General features: G+C 53.9%; 1 protein-coding gene across 11 annotated transcripts in view; it reads left to right on the top strand.

Annotated features, from left to right (window-relative positions):
* RALGPS1 (Ral GEF with PH domain and SH3 binding motif 1) overlaps positions 1-13,905 on the top strand; it is a 221,210-nt gene that overhangs the window by 41,789 nt on the left and 165,516 nt on the right. For 10 of the 11 annotated variants that reach the window (XM_041004450.1, XM_041004448.1, XM_041004445.1 and 7 more), the window contains one exon: positions 3,412-3,462. The exons of the other annotated variant lie outside the window; for it this stretch is intronic. In XM_041004450.1, the coding sequence (XP_040860384.1) occupies positions 3,412-3,462 (51 nt within the window). The remainder of the gene's footprint in view (positions 1-3,411; positions 3,463-13,905) is intronic. 11 annotated transcript variants of the gene reach the window in all.

The following is a 13,905-nucleotide window of genomic DNA, read 5'->3' as shown; positions in this document are numbered from 1 at the left end:
CAGCACTAGAGTGCAGGATTAGCCTGAAAGCCACCTCGCTGGTCCTGAAAAGTTACACTTTTTAATGAGTTGCTGGTAGAATACTTTGAAAGAGCACAGTTACTGTTCTAGCTGTGATGGCCAGCCAGCGGTGTCTTCGTGTTTCATTTGCATTTTGATTCTAGAATTCCAGCTATGGCTCTGTACCTGGCCAGCCCGCTGCTTCCTGTGGCCTGGGAGAGCATCCAGGGAAAACTCTGGGGCTGATGTGCTGCTCCATGAGGCCTCCAGGTCGTGCTGCAGGAATGTTCCACGTGCACACTTCAGGCCTCTGTCGGCACACGGGGCACTGGCTTGCCCGTGGCTTTCTGGTTTATGCAGGGCTCGAGACCCCTGTGCTGAGTCTGGCTGGAAAAGAAGGGGTTCTGTGTTCAGCCCATGCAAAAAACATTTAGATTCTTTTTTTTTTTCCACCCACCACATAGTTCCCATCTGTGCACACAATGCCATCTTTTCCTTTTGTGAGGGACTCCAGTAGGTCTCTCCAGGATGTAGGACCCATCTCGACAGAAAATGAGGTGTCCTGTATAACCATCAAAAGCTGGGGTCACAGTGGTCCCTGAACTAGGAGGAGGAACAGCGAGGGCTCAGTGAACCCTGTTGAAAGTCTAAATCAAGGCTGAAATTCCCAAGCCGTTAGAGATTCGTTGAGCCCCACCACTGGGCGGTCCACTGCTAGGAACAAGTGTGGGAGTCTTGCTGTCTCATTTCTGTCCAGGCTTTTGAACACACCAGAAGCCAAGGCGTCATTCCCAAGTTATCCCCATACCTGGCCTTGAAGCGTGGCAGGACCTGGCCAGGACCCTGGAGTCCACACCCATCCCCACCTTCCCTTTCTGGTAAAGCTGTTTGCCCTGGATTGGGGGAGCGGCCCTCGTTCAGGGTGTGAGCCTCATCAACTGACAGCCTGGCCCCGCCCGCTGCACCTTTGCTGGCCAGTCAAGAGTCTTCTGAGAACTTCAGTGTGTCCAGGGCCAGTCAGCTGGCTTATTTTAAGCCTGAAGACCTCAGCTGTTTGTTTGTTTTGACTAAGACACTGGGCTTCATTTTTCGACTCAAGGTCTGAGCACACACGAGACTGTTTGAAACCTGGACCAGCCAGAAACGATGAAATGTTAAGGTCATGATTTTAATAAATCATTCGTAAGGTCAGTAGCAAAAAGCCCCAGTGCTGATGGCAGGGTGGGAAGGAAGTTTGCTAATTTTCGCGTTAGCAGATGCTTGGTTCTTTTCCTAAATGACATTACAAACATCCTGCCCCTCTCCAGGACGGGAGGTAACTTGAGCAGCAGGCGAGATTCCCAAGGCCCTCGGAGCCTTCAGCTCAAATCTCCTGATTTCACAAGGCCCTTCTGTTCCTTGGTGTGACAGAACTAATCCAAGTATACAGAGCACTTGGCCATCACTCCCGATGGGCCTGGCAGAAGAAGTGGCCAATCTGTCTGCAAGTGCCCAGGGGGTAGCTCCAAGCCAGGCCCAGGCCTCGGACTTGACAGCTTCCCCGCCCCTCGATACCCAGGGGCTGAGGCCCCATCTATGGTATGCCCATATCACCCAGCTCTCTCCTTGACCCACTGGGCCCAGAGATGGAAAAACTCTCTTGTCCCAGCCGTGGCAGAATTTGACCTCTGTAGTTAGGAGTGCCAGCCCCTGGGAGGGGACAGGGTTATCTTAGAGTGACCTTGGCTCTGCATCTAAGCCCTGTCTGTGGGTGCAAGTGGCATACTGTGTGACCTGTGGTTTTTCTCTAGCATATTCCTGACGGGAGCCTTCTTGCTGGCTCCATGTCAACAGCCACTTTTAATCTTCTCTGGGGCTGCCTGAGTGTGCAGATTCAAGCAAAGAAACGGTCCCTGATGTCCTGGCTTACGTACAGGTCAGCAACTGGGACTTCGGCCACTGTCGCAGTGCCCCTCCACAAGACTGCGCTTTTGTCAGACAGACGCACACACACACACACACACACACAGATGCACAGCATACACAGGAGATGTATTTCCAAGACACACATACAGGCCATGCATGCCTTCACACGTAGACATGCAAATACAGAAGCACACATGTATGTCCTTGTTGAGCCTCAGTTGGGTGTGTGAGATGTTCTGCATCTCTTGCCTCACCTGCTTACCAGGAATCTAAGACAGAGATTCTTGTCACCATTCCCTTGAGGCGACACCTGAGACTGGAGGAAGGAGATACCCAGGAGGACATCGCTGTGGGGTGACAGCAATGCCCCCCGACCCCAGGCCGATATTCCAGAGTCCGAGTTTATTCCACCACATCTGGTCATCACAGGCGACTCTGCTTCCAGTAGGCAGGTGTCCTTCTGCAACAGCAGGCACCTGGGCATCCTCGGCTGTCCCCTCCTGTACCAGCAGGCACTCCGGTGCCCTTGGCTGCCACTCCCCCCCTGTACTAGCAGGCACCTGGCCGTCCTCGGCTGTCCCCTCCTGTATCAGCAGGCACTCCGGTGCCCTCAGCTGTCCCCTCCAGTACCAGCGGGCACTCCAGTGCTCTCGGCTGCCACTCCCCCTGTACCAGCAGGCACCTGGGCATCCTCGGTTGTCCCCTCCTGCACTAGCAGGCACCCTGGCACCCTTGGCTGTCACTCCCCTGGCTTCTTGCACAGTCTTTGGTTGGCTGTCCCCTGGGGAGGTAAAGAGATCTCAGGAAGTGAGCCCAGTCTGTGCCTTGGCCTGGACAATGGGCTGCCCAGCTCTCATTCCTGTCAGCAGGTGAAAGGGTACGTTTTCTTTGTGGTGACAAGAGTGCCTCTTAAGCTGGCCAGTTAAGGCCTCTTTCTCTTTAGCTTTCCAGTTTGTGTTTTAAGAAAATAAAAGTGAAATATAGTGTCACACTGCTGTCAGAGTTTCCTCGTGCTTGCTCTCAGCTTCTGAGCTTAGCTCACCACGGGCTGGGGGGGTAGAGTCCGTGTTTGGAGTGGCTGGGGGGGGGGTGTGTCTCAGGGTGCGCTTCCCTATCGTTTAGGGGAAACAGGAGAAAGAGCTTCGTTCCCAGAAGCTGTACTTGTCAGATCCATGTTCAGAGTAGTAGGTAGTGTGTGCTTAATATGATTCTGGCATTTCATATTCCTCCTGACACCCTAAAAAAGTTGAACTAAAAACCTAAATCAGTTTACAAAAATGCCCAAAGTCAACACCTGCTTCTTCTTACACCCTCCAGGCAGCCATTGGCTGCCCTGAGCTTGAAAGTTCACTTCCCGTTCAGGCAGCAGGGGTGTGGCTCACAGATAGAAGGTGCAGGGGGTAGGAGAAGTGTTTTAGAGATGGACCCTGTGAGTGTGTGTTTTCTCCGTGCGGACCCTGTCCTGTTCCCGTCCCCGTGTCTAACGCAGCTTCCCTTCTGTTGCAGACCCAGATCACGCTGATGGACATCCCTGTGTTTAAAGCCATCCAGCCGGAGGTCTGTACTGCGTCCTTGTTGCTTGCTCAGCTCCCGCAGCCAGGGCCACTGGAGAGGGACTTGGTTTCTCTCCTGAGTTCGCAAGGGATGCATGCTGTCCATCATAACGTCCTCCTGTCACCGGGGGTGCTTGGTCCCTGAGCTGGGCATCTGGGTTCTTAGCCATCCCACCCTGCAGTAGGGTGGAGCAGCTGGGGATCCAGAGGCCTTTGTGCCCAAGACCCAGGCCTGGGCACACGAGACCCCCTGATTCCCACCCCTACCCCGTCCACCCAAGGGCCACCGCCCCGCCTGGCAGGGCCAGTGCAGCATCATTTGCCAGGGAGCTGTTGTTTCATAGATGCCAAGTTTGGGTGGTGGCCTTGTTTCTGGGTTTGGAAACCAGTTGCCCCAGCCAACACATGCACATTTATATGAGAAGTATGCATGCTTTTTAAGAGAGAACATATTCAATAAAGGGAAAAATTTTTAAAGTTTTGTGTTTAAGAAAAAAATTCCTGGAAATGTTTCACAGTAGATACTGAGCATTGGTTGTTTTGCCTAGGGTTTTGTCACTGCGGGTAAGTGGCAAAAATCCATGTCCAAAAGGCCAAGTGGGTGGCATGGGGCTTCACTGCAGGTATGCAGAGCGCTTGTGGGACCTGGTGGATGCAGGGCTCGGGCAGCCCGGGAGCCGCTCAGCATGTGGGCACCCTGCCTCTCGCTCCGCTGTCCCTCCCCTTCTCCCTCTTGCCTTCCTTTCTATCTATACACATGGCCCAGCTTGGCCTCCTCACAGGCCCACTTTCCGTGACTCCCATCAAAACTGCTGTTCCAGATTAAGACCAGCCATGTTCCTCACGCATGCAGAACTGGCCAAGAGTTAGGCTGTCAAGGCAAGCTGGCGCCCCAGTTTCTATGTGGGGTGTGGGTCCTGGAGAAGAGGGGTCCACAGGTGTGTGTCAGGGGGAAGGTGTCAGAGAGCATCTGCTGCAACCTGTTGACAGTGAAGACATTCAGATGGCAAACCTGCACAGAAAGCCAGATCTTCCAGGCCTCCTTAGAGGAACCCGGGAGGAGGCCTGCTTTGCCGGCTGTGCTCAGCCTTCACAGGCTGACGCAGCAGTGATTTGTGTCTGTACGTTTTGCTGGAGAGGTCTGGGTGCTCGTTTGCTCTGTCCACTTGGGCGCCGCTCCTCGGCCATCTTCTGCATCCTGTCGTGCAGTGACGTGCTCCTTCACAGCAGCCCTCGGGCTGTCGGAGCCCCAGGGTGTGGTTGAGCAGTGCCTGCCTCTGTTTTGCCCTTGTCCCAAGCCACTGTGAGTCAGAGCAGTTGTGAATCTGGGGTCTGGGCCTCAGGGAAGGCTGAGCCTGCATGAGCTCCAAAGCTGAGTGTGCCCAAGCAGGCTGGCCCCGCTGCCTAGGCTTGTGGGACAGGGAAGACTCCTGGTCCTCAGAGGCACAGTGAGGGCTGAGGCCAAGACACCTCCTGGGACGCATGGCTCAGAAGGGACCTCCTCAGGAAAGCGAGTGTCTGGAACCCAGCCAGCCCTGTTTGCTGCAAGTTTACCAGGTGTGCCGAACGCTGGGGGAAGACTCGAGACCAGCTGTTTGGAAGTACCTGTGAAATCCCAAGCTCGGATGTTTCTGCTTTATAATGTGCTAGACAAAAATGGGAAGTATTTGTCCATCACTGTCAAATCCAGATTGAAAGCATGCCCCAGCCTCTCTGATCTTGGTGTGATGATCAGCAGACCGCACACTGGAAGCTCTCCTCTTGGGGAATGCTTGCCATGTGGGAACTGGCCCGTCCCAGAGCTGGAGGCACCCACAAGCGGGGCGCCTGGGCATTGTTGCAGGCAGACTCGTCAGGAAGCTGTGCCTGAGAGCATAGTGGGCACTTGGGGAGTTGGTGCCTTCCAACCCTGTTGGTGCATCTGAGTCAGTTGAGCCAGAAGGTTCTGGTTGAGGGGATGGGAGGATCGGGTTTTGGACAGCTCCCCAGGGGCACACCAAGCTGAGGACCTATGGTGTATGTAGGTGGTTCTGACCAGTGATGGCGATTTGCTCTGTAATTGTCTCGTTTTGTGAACACCTGCCCTGACCCAGTGACTCATGCCGCTCCGAAGTTGGCCCTGCACGGGTGATCAGCACAACACTGGCCATGGATCAATGCTGACTGTGATGGAGACGTGTCGCCTTCGCCTGGGCTGTGATGTGCTGTGGTTACACCATTATTCAGGGAGTACATTCCCTGTGCCCTTCCAAGACCTTTAAGTTCCCTCCTAATTGGGGTGCTGCTGCTGGCTGGGTTTAAATATGGAGATTTGGATTGGGGGGATTTCCCTGGTTGGCACCCGGCCCTTCTCCCTGGCAATCATTTTCCCAGTCTGTCTCGGATCTCTGCTTCCTCCATCCATTCCTGGGGAAGCTGCCAGCATGCAGTTTGCCAACAGTGCTCATTATCGAAGAGTGTGGGGGTTCCTGAGCTCAGAAGGTCCTAGCTCTGTGGGGACTGCCTCCTGCTGGGAGAATTGCAGAGGCTCAGAGCAGCCAGGAGGCACCACTGGGGGGACGGTCTTGGAGATGGTTCTGGAAGAATGCTCGGGATCATGGGATCAGCACACACAGAGGCTATGACAGGGACACAGGCTGGTGGTGATTTGGTCCTAAAGATTTGTAAAGCCCTCAGGTGTTGTTGAGTCCTGGTGCTGCCAGCAAGTGGCTCCTTTGCCCATGCAGACCCTCACCTGTGTCCTCAGTGGGTTTTCCTGCCCTGCACACCTCAGCCCTAAACTTGAGTGGCTTGTGGCCTGGCCTCAGCACTGGTTTGGAAATGAGTGGGTGGCAGCCTGGGCCGGTCGCACTTTCCCGTGACTGCGTGCAGGCGCTAGGCCAGGCATCTTGGATGCTTCTCACTTGATCCTTTCGACACCCTGACAATGCAAGGCTGTTATCTTTGTTTTGTGTGTGAGGAGCCGGGAGCTCGGGTATGTTGAGAACTGTTAACTGACTCCACCAGGACCCGTTCAGTCTGCAGCTGCCCGTAATAATCCCTGACTCAGTGGCTCGTAGCACCCAGCATGTTATATTCCACAGCTTCCTAGCTAACAGAGCACAGGCAACTTAGCCAGGAAGCTGTAGCTGAGATGTCTGTAGGGACTGAGCCGTTGGAGGCTCCCCTGAGGCTGGGAAACCTATTTCCAAGGGGTACCACACATGGTATCCGTGCCATGTGGAACTTTCCAGAACTTTCTGTGTGCATCATCTGCGTGCAGGGCAGCTGACTTTCCCCACGGGAGTGATCCAGGAGAGCATGACTGAGCCTCGGTGACTCATGATGTGGTTCTGGCCATCCCATCCTGCCAACCCCACAGCTTCCCTTTAGTCTCCTAGGTAGACCACACACGGACTACACACAGGGAACGGACACTCACGGAGGATACCTCAGAGGTGCCTACCACAGCACTCAGTCCAAGCTCATGTTCTGGGTAGTCCGATTCTGGAACTTTGGCTCTACCCCAGTCCCAGGTGCGTGGTCTTGGCTGTGTGACCTTGTCTCCCAGTGCTCCAGCTCCTTCATTCCTGTCGAGGGTTGATAAGAGTCCCTCCCTCCCGGGATTACTGGGGAATTCAGTGAGAGAATGCAGCCACAGCACTGGGCATGGGCCTGCAGCCTGCTAACACACAGCAGCTACGGCTCTGGAATGTGTGATGCACATCAGGCCTTATGCTAACTGGGGGAGACATCTGGCAACACGAGGCAAGATTGCTTGGCCCATCCCTGCCGAGGCAGTGAAGATCCAGTGACTCCATAGCAGGCTCATGTTTATGTTGATTTTTTTTTTTTTGGTATGATCCATGAATTATGTTATCAATATCTGAATGGCTCTTTATGGTTGGTTCAAGGCTTTTTGGATGTCAGTCTAGTCTTTCTGGGAGAACTCATCACCAGAGGAGGAGGTCGTGTTCAGGGGGTTGGGGTTCAGGTGGTGACTATGTCACCCCTTTACTGTTAAGTTCCCAAGTTGCCATTTTTCTGCTAATTTCAACCATGGATGGTCTTTGCCACCTCTTTTGCCAGGGGTAGCAAAATGGTGGATTTTTTTTTTTTTTGATTCCTTCATTTATAGTTACACTTACGGCTTCAACTGTTTCATTCTTAAAAGGGTTATCAATTAACTCCATCATTTTTTGTCAGTTTCATCGCACAGTGACAGTTTTGCTTCCTACAGCGTTGGAGGATATTTCTTCTGCATTCTCTCTACACAGATACATAAAAGAGCTGTTTAAAATAGTGTCAGTGTCACCACTAACCAGCAGACCGCCGGCTAAAGTCCGACCGTTCTTTGTGGTTCTTGTTAGTTGTTAGTTCTTCTTCTTATTATTATTTGTTTATTTATTTGAAAGATAGATCTTCCATCTTCTGATTCACTTCTTCAGATGGCCATGACTGGTGATGACGGGCTGGGCCAGGCCAAAGCTAGGCACTTCATCCGGACCTGCCATGTGGGCAGAGGGGCCCATACACTTGGACACATCCTCTGCTGCATTTCCAGGTGCATTAGCAGGGAGCAGGATCGGAAGTGGAACAGCTAGGATTCAAACCGACGCTCATGTGGGATGCCAGTGTCACAGGCCATGGTGACTTAACCCCGCTGTGCCATGACACTGATGCAGAGTTGTTCATTCGTTCTTGTTTCTTCTCGCTTCTGCTTGGAGCCCCATGGGCCTCCCTTCTGGCTCCTTCCTACTTCCTTCCCCTAAAGAGGGGCTGGAAGCACCAGGGTGGGAAAGGAGGAATCTGCTCACGTGTTCTGGTGGTCTGTGTGCCCGTAGGCCCTGCTTTGAGCCCAGTGGCCCAGTGCTTGAAGCCCTGTAGATCTTAGTGGGTACTTGTTGGATGAGTGGAGAACGTTTGTGGCACAGCTTTGTCTAGCCACATGGGCTGGAGCCATGCAGGGAGGGACATTGTCACCATGCCTGTTCTGCCGGGTTCTGTCTGGTGAGCTCAGCTATTGGAAGGTTCACATTTCCAAACACTGGTGGTCTCTGAGCAGGGAGTTCTGCCTGCTTGTGACTTCTGTCTGTTTCTGCAAGGGGCAGGGCACATAGCTCAGGGGAGGAGGCAGTCATAAGAGCATTCTCCCAGGGTTTGGGGGAAGCAAGGCAGGGGTGAATTCTGGACTGGCGGGGGGGGGAGTGGAAGCTCTGAATGTGAACCATAGCCACCCCTGCTCTCTGACAAGGAACCAATGTTCTTAACATCACCAAGGCTGTGAAGGCATAGCCTTGTAGTGCAGTTGCTCATAGCTGTGTGAACCTAGAAGCCGTGGTCATAGACCATCTCCCTAGCCCCCTGCGTGGGTTGAGTTGCAGGGCCTGGCTGGGCTTCTGGCTGGGCTTCTGGCTGCCAGGGCCCCAGGTGGGGCTGCACAGTGGTTGACTTGGTATGAGGGACCTTGGCTCCAAGAGGCAGTTTGTCCCCACTAGCATCCCCCACTAAATCCACCTGTCACTGTGCCCAGTGCCCAGTGTAGTCCATTGGACTATAGTTTCTCGGAGGTTGTTGTTAATGCCAGACTGGTGTGGTCATGGTCTTGGCTCTACCCGGGAGCAGCTTTCAGGGGGAGCTGAGGCCTGGGCAGAACCCAGCTGTGGGCACTAACCCCGCACAGTGTTCTGAGCACCAGGCACTCTGATCCAGTGTTTTGAGACTGAGTCCCAGCCTTACGCTTCAGAGCCCGGGGACCCTCGACAAGTCCCTTCTCCATGGGTAAATGCATGTGTACATGTTGCTTTTTTCCCTAGGAAGAGCAGTTGGGAGCCTAGAGCAGTGGGCTCCCAGTTCCTTGGGGCTGTTAGCTTCCACCAGCATGGTTGAAAGAGGTTCTGGTTATCGAATGGTGGGGAAGTGAGGGAAGGGAGGCTGGGTTGTGGACTCAGGTCTGGACCAAGGCTCTCCAGGGGAAAGACAAGCTCTGCTTGAGGAGTTGGGCCCAGGGTTTGGGGTTATGGAAGCTACAAGAACCAGAACTTCTCAGTGACCTTGGCCTGAGGTGGGAACCGGGAAGGCCATATCAGGCACAGGAATAACCCGTGCACAACACAGACAGGATTTGTCTAGAACGTTTATTTTATTTCTTCCTTTCTTTTATTCCTTCCTTCCTTTTTTTTTTATTGGAAAGGCATAATTACAGAGAGAGTTCACTTCCCAAATGCCCACAATGGCTGGAGCTGAGCTGATCTGGAGCCAGGAGCTTCTTCTGGGTCTACCACGAAGGTGCAGAGCCCCAAGGCTTTGGGCCATCCTTTGCTGCTTTCCCAGGCCACAAGCAGGGAGTTGGATGAAAGGTGGAACAGTCAGGCTATGGACCTGTGCCCGTTTGAGATATTGGCACTTGAAGGTGGAGGATTAGCCTGTATTGCTGTTGGGGCCTGGCATTAGGGGCAGGGGTGCATGGAGAGCAGCTTTTCTTTGGGCTCCGTGCTCTTCCAGAGAGCCGGGGAGCAGGCTGATCCAGAGCATTGCAAGGCAAAGGGTTGGGTGCGTGTGGAGTCACAGTGAAGGTTCGTGATGACCAGGAAGTGTGTCAGGGTCTCTCCTGGAAGTACAAAGACCCACTGTGAAGTCAGCAGCAGAGGAGGCGTCTGAAGGCCTGGGGTTCAGAGGACCAGAGATGACGAACAGCATGGAAAACTCCAAAAGGACCCAGAACAGCTAAGGGACCAAAAGGCAAGGGGAGGACAAATCTCAGACTTGGTTGGTGGGGTTAGGGATGAGGCAGGAAGGAGTATCGGGGAGAAGGATTTATGAGTTCTGGGCCTTGGAAGTGGAGTTCTGGGGACCCTGCTGGAAGAGGTGGGGGCAGGGCCTTTGGGAGCTGAGCTGGTGCAAACACATGGCTTGGGGAGGTTGAGGTGCAGGAGGGTCAAGGAAGAGTAAAGCCCTGAGATGATGCCAGAAAGTGGAGGACAAGCGGGAGGCCAGAGACTGGCCTGGAGCAAGGGGCTGACAGCATGGGGGAGGGTTGAGGAGACACTGAGGGGTCAGGTTGGCTCAGGCAGCCCAGGAAAGAAGCTGTGGGTCCTGACAGCTTCTTTATAAGTGGGATTATCTGGCCACAGGCAGTGTCAAGGCCCTCAGAATCATGTTGTCTGGCTGTGTCAAGGCAATTGCAGACTGGACTGAGAACTCATTGAATTTGTAGCAGGCAAATGTTTATGTTGATAATTTTGTTTATAAATATCCTCGTGGTTCTTTGGCAGAGGAAAGCTCTCCCTCCCCCCTCCCCCCCCCCCCCCCAGGTCTAGGCTGAGCCTTGTGTACCTGGCCCCAGCCTCAAGACCCAGGCTGCTGGGCTCTGGGTGTTGAAGCCATGCAGGCCAGGAGTGGCTTGAGCCTGCTCCTTATCATCTGGGGAGGGGGAGCCTGCAGGGGGGCTGACCCGGTTAGGGTACAGACAAGGGAGTCTGTAGGTGGCAGACCTGGTTACCATGCTGAAGGGAGCAGTGTGGGAAGAAAGATTTATACACAGTGGGCGTTAATGCTCTCTGTCCATTCTTTGGGTCAGAACAGGACCAGCTCAGGTTGGCACCTTGCTGGCCCTGGGAGAGCAGCCCACAGGAAAGCCATGAGCAGCTCTGAGCCATGGCACGGGTTGTATTTGAGGAAGACTCAACTGGCCGGCTCTGACTCGGGAGCTTGACCCCCTCTGGCCTTTTGTCTGGACGCTGTAGTTGCTCCCAAGACATGGGCATTCCAGAAGGCCGAGGTCAGCCTTGGCCACAGGACAAGCCCCATGTTGTCTCTGCTGCTGCTTGGAATCCCAGCGCTCAGCCCCAGGAGGAAGGCAGGCAGAGGTGGCCAGCGGGCGGCTGTGTGTTTGTGAGGAGGCGATGAGTTGGGCTGACATCATCAAGACCCCTCTCTCAGGTCACGCGCCGTGCAGCTTCCTCAGCCTGTTCCCCTCCGGCGCCTGCATCCCGCCCTGCGGAACATGGCCACGGCACTTCCTCCTGTCCCCACTGCCCACAGCGTCCTCTTCGCAGCCATTTACATCATTCTAAACCCCAAAGCCGACTGTGTCCCATGTCCCTGCCCTGCCTAGAGCCCTCGGTGGCTCTCCACTGCTCCCAAGACACACTTCTGCCTCCTCCACGTAGCCTGCGGCGTTCAGCAGCAGCCCTGGTCTCCCCTGGCTCTGCCTTCCACCTGTGCCTGGTTCCCCGCGCTTTCCCCGCAGCAGGCCCTATCACAGCCTCTGACTTGTTACAGGCAGCGCCTTGCTGCATCGCATGGCAAGTGACAACGTTGTATAAACTTGAATGTTTACTTGTCTGAGGCCTGGTCGCCTTATAAATTGATGAACTCTGGGAACACAGAGGTCACCCTGGGGACCCAGCACCAGCTTGCAGAGTGAACATAGGATGAGGCAGGGGCAGCAAGTGGGTCCCACTGGGTCCTCTTGCCCTGGGTGCTAGGCTTGCTTCCTTTGTTCATGGGTGGAACGGGGCAGTAGGGGGCAGTGCATGCAGCAGGGGAGGCTGCTCCCAGCGCAGGGCTGGGACTCAGGCTAGCTCGGGGATGCAGAGCAGCTGTGTCTCTTCTGCGGCTGCCCCCGGTTCCCGATTGTTATTTGTGCTTCACTTCCTAGTGACTGTCACAATGGAAACAAAGTGGAGAAGGACTTTCCTCCAGCTCTGCTTACGATGGGCTGGGATCAGGGGAGCCTAGGGTGGACGTTGGAGCCCCTTTCCAGGCCCTGAGGACCTGCCTGGAGGAGAGCGAGGGCGTGCGGGGACAGAATTCTGGCCGGGCAGCCAGCACTGGCCAGCAGCACGTGCAGCCAAAGAAGCCAACTCGTCAGGACTTTCGGGCTCATTTTTCTCTCCCTCCCCGAGTGTGGCTATGATGTTACTGCTGGGGAGAAGCCAGCTTTCCTCTTTGCCGAATTAATAACACAAAACAGAGCCTTTGGTGAACAGCTGTTTTCACCCACAGGGACCGGGGTGCCTGCCCGGCTGTGATTTTTTTTTTTTTTTTGTCTGCAGGACAAAGAGGGTCTGCTCGGGCTGTGGTTGCAGGTGTCCTTGCATGCTTCCAGTGTTTTGTGACTTTGGAAGCAGCAAGGGTCTGTACGTGAGCCTGGCTTCTTAGCTACTCCCTTGCTGTGCCTTCACAACTCCCCTGTCATGGTGACGTGATGGCTGAGGGAGGACTGCATGGCAGTGGGTTTTGGGGGCATCTGGCACATGTGGTCCACTAGTAACAGAGAAAGTCAAGCTCAGAAAGACCTGGGTCATTGGAAGCACAGCTCCCTGAGGCAGGGATCTTTCCTGCCTGCTTGGCCCGGAGCTCCTGGGCTTGGGTTCTAAAGGTTCACATTGGTGTGACCATGCCCAAGTCCCCTAACTCCTGTGAGTGTCAGTCTCTGTGGACTGGAGGTGAAAGGCAGAGAGAAGGAAAGAGAAAGATGAAGGGTAGAAGGCGGATGAGAGAGTCAGGGAGAGATTTCCTGTTTGCTGATTCACCCCTCAGAGCTCACAATAGCTCAGGCTGGGCCAGGCAAAAGCCAGGAGCCAGAGACTGAGTGACGGGCCCCAGTCACTTAGGCCTTACCTGCTATTCCCCAGATGCATTAGTATAAAGCTGGGTTACAAGTGGAGGCAACAGGACCGGAACCCGACCCTGAGGGGTGTGGGTGGCTTTTGTAGGTGCTTCAGGATTTCCTACAGATGATGATGCCTTGGTGGGAAATGGCAGTTTTACTTTTTTCCTGGCTTAAATGCTTTATTATTTAAAGGTGTATTTATTCATTTGAAAGGCAGAGTTAGAGAGAAAAAGGGAGAGACAGAGATCCTTCATCTCCTGGTATACTCCCCACAAGGCCACAATGGGCAAGGCTGGGTCATATCCAAGCCAGGATCCTAGAATTCCATCTGGGTCTCCCATGTGAAAGGCAGGGATCCAGATTACTCAAGCCACCTGCTGCTGCTTACCCAGGAGCATCAGCAGGGAGCTGGAGGCAAGTGGAGCAGCTGGACTTTTAGTCAGTGCTAATTTGAGATGCTGGTGTTACAAGTGGCAGCATAACTGGCTGCACCACAGTGCCGCCTCCTGTACTAAATAAATGCTTCAATTTGTTTTTCATGCTGTATTGCTTTGGCTAGAGCCTCTAGCACATGTTGAGTAGACGTCACGATGAAAGCAGGTGTCCTTGGCTTATTGCTGCTCCTGGAGGAGCAGGAATTCCTCACCACCCAGGAGGCTGTTAGCTATAGGCTTTTTGTGGATGCCTTGTTTAACGTGGAGGTTATTTCCTTGTATTCCTGGTTTGTGGACTTTTTTTTTTTTCAATCTGGGGTGGATATTGAGTTCCATCAAGTATGTTTCTATATCGATGGTGATAATCCTGTGACTTGTTTTTTTAGTCTTTTCCTGTGGGGAATTACATCAGTTG

The sequence above is a fragment of the Ochotona curzoniae genome, unplaced genomic scaffold (assembly GCF_017591425.1).
Source record: "Ochotona curzoniae isolate NIBS_2020 unplaced genomic scaffold, NIBS_Ocur_1.0 scaffold_3208, whole genome shotgun sequence".
Taxonomy (NCBI): Eukaryota; Metazoa; Chordata; class Mammalia; order Lagomorpha; family Ochotonidae; genus Ochotona; species Ochotona curzoniae.
Note: the sequence above shows the minus strand (reverse complement) of the source record. Positions and strands in the feature narration are given on the sequence as shown.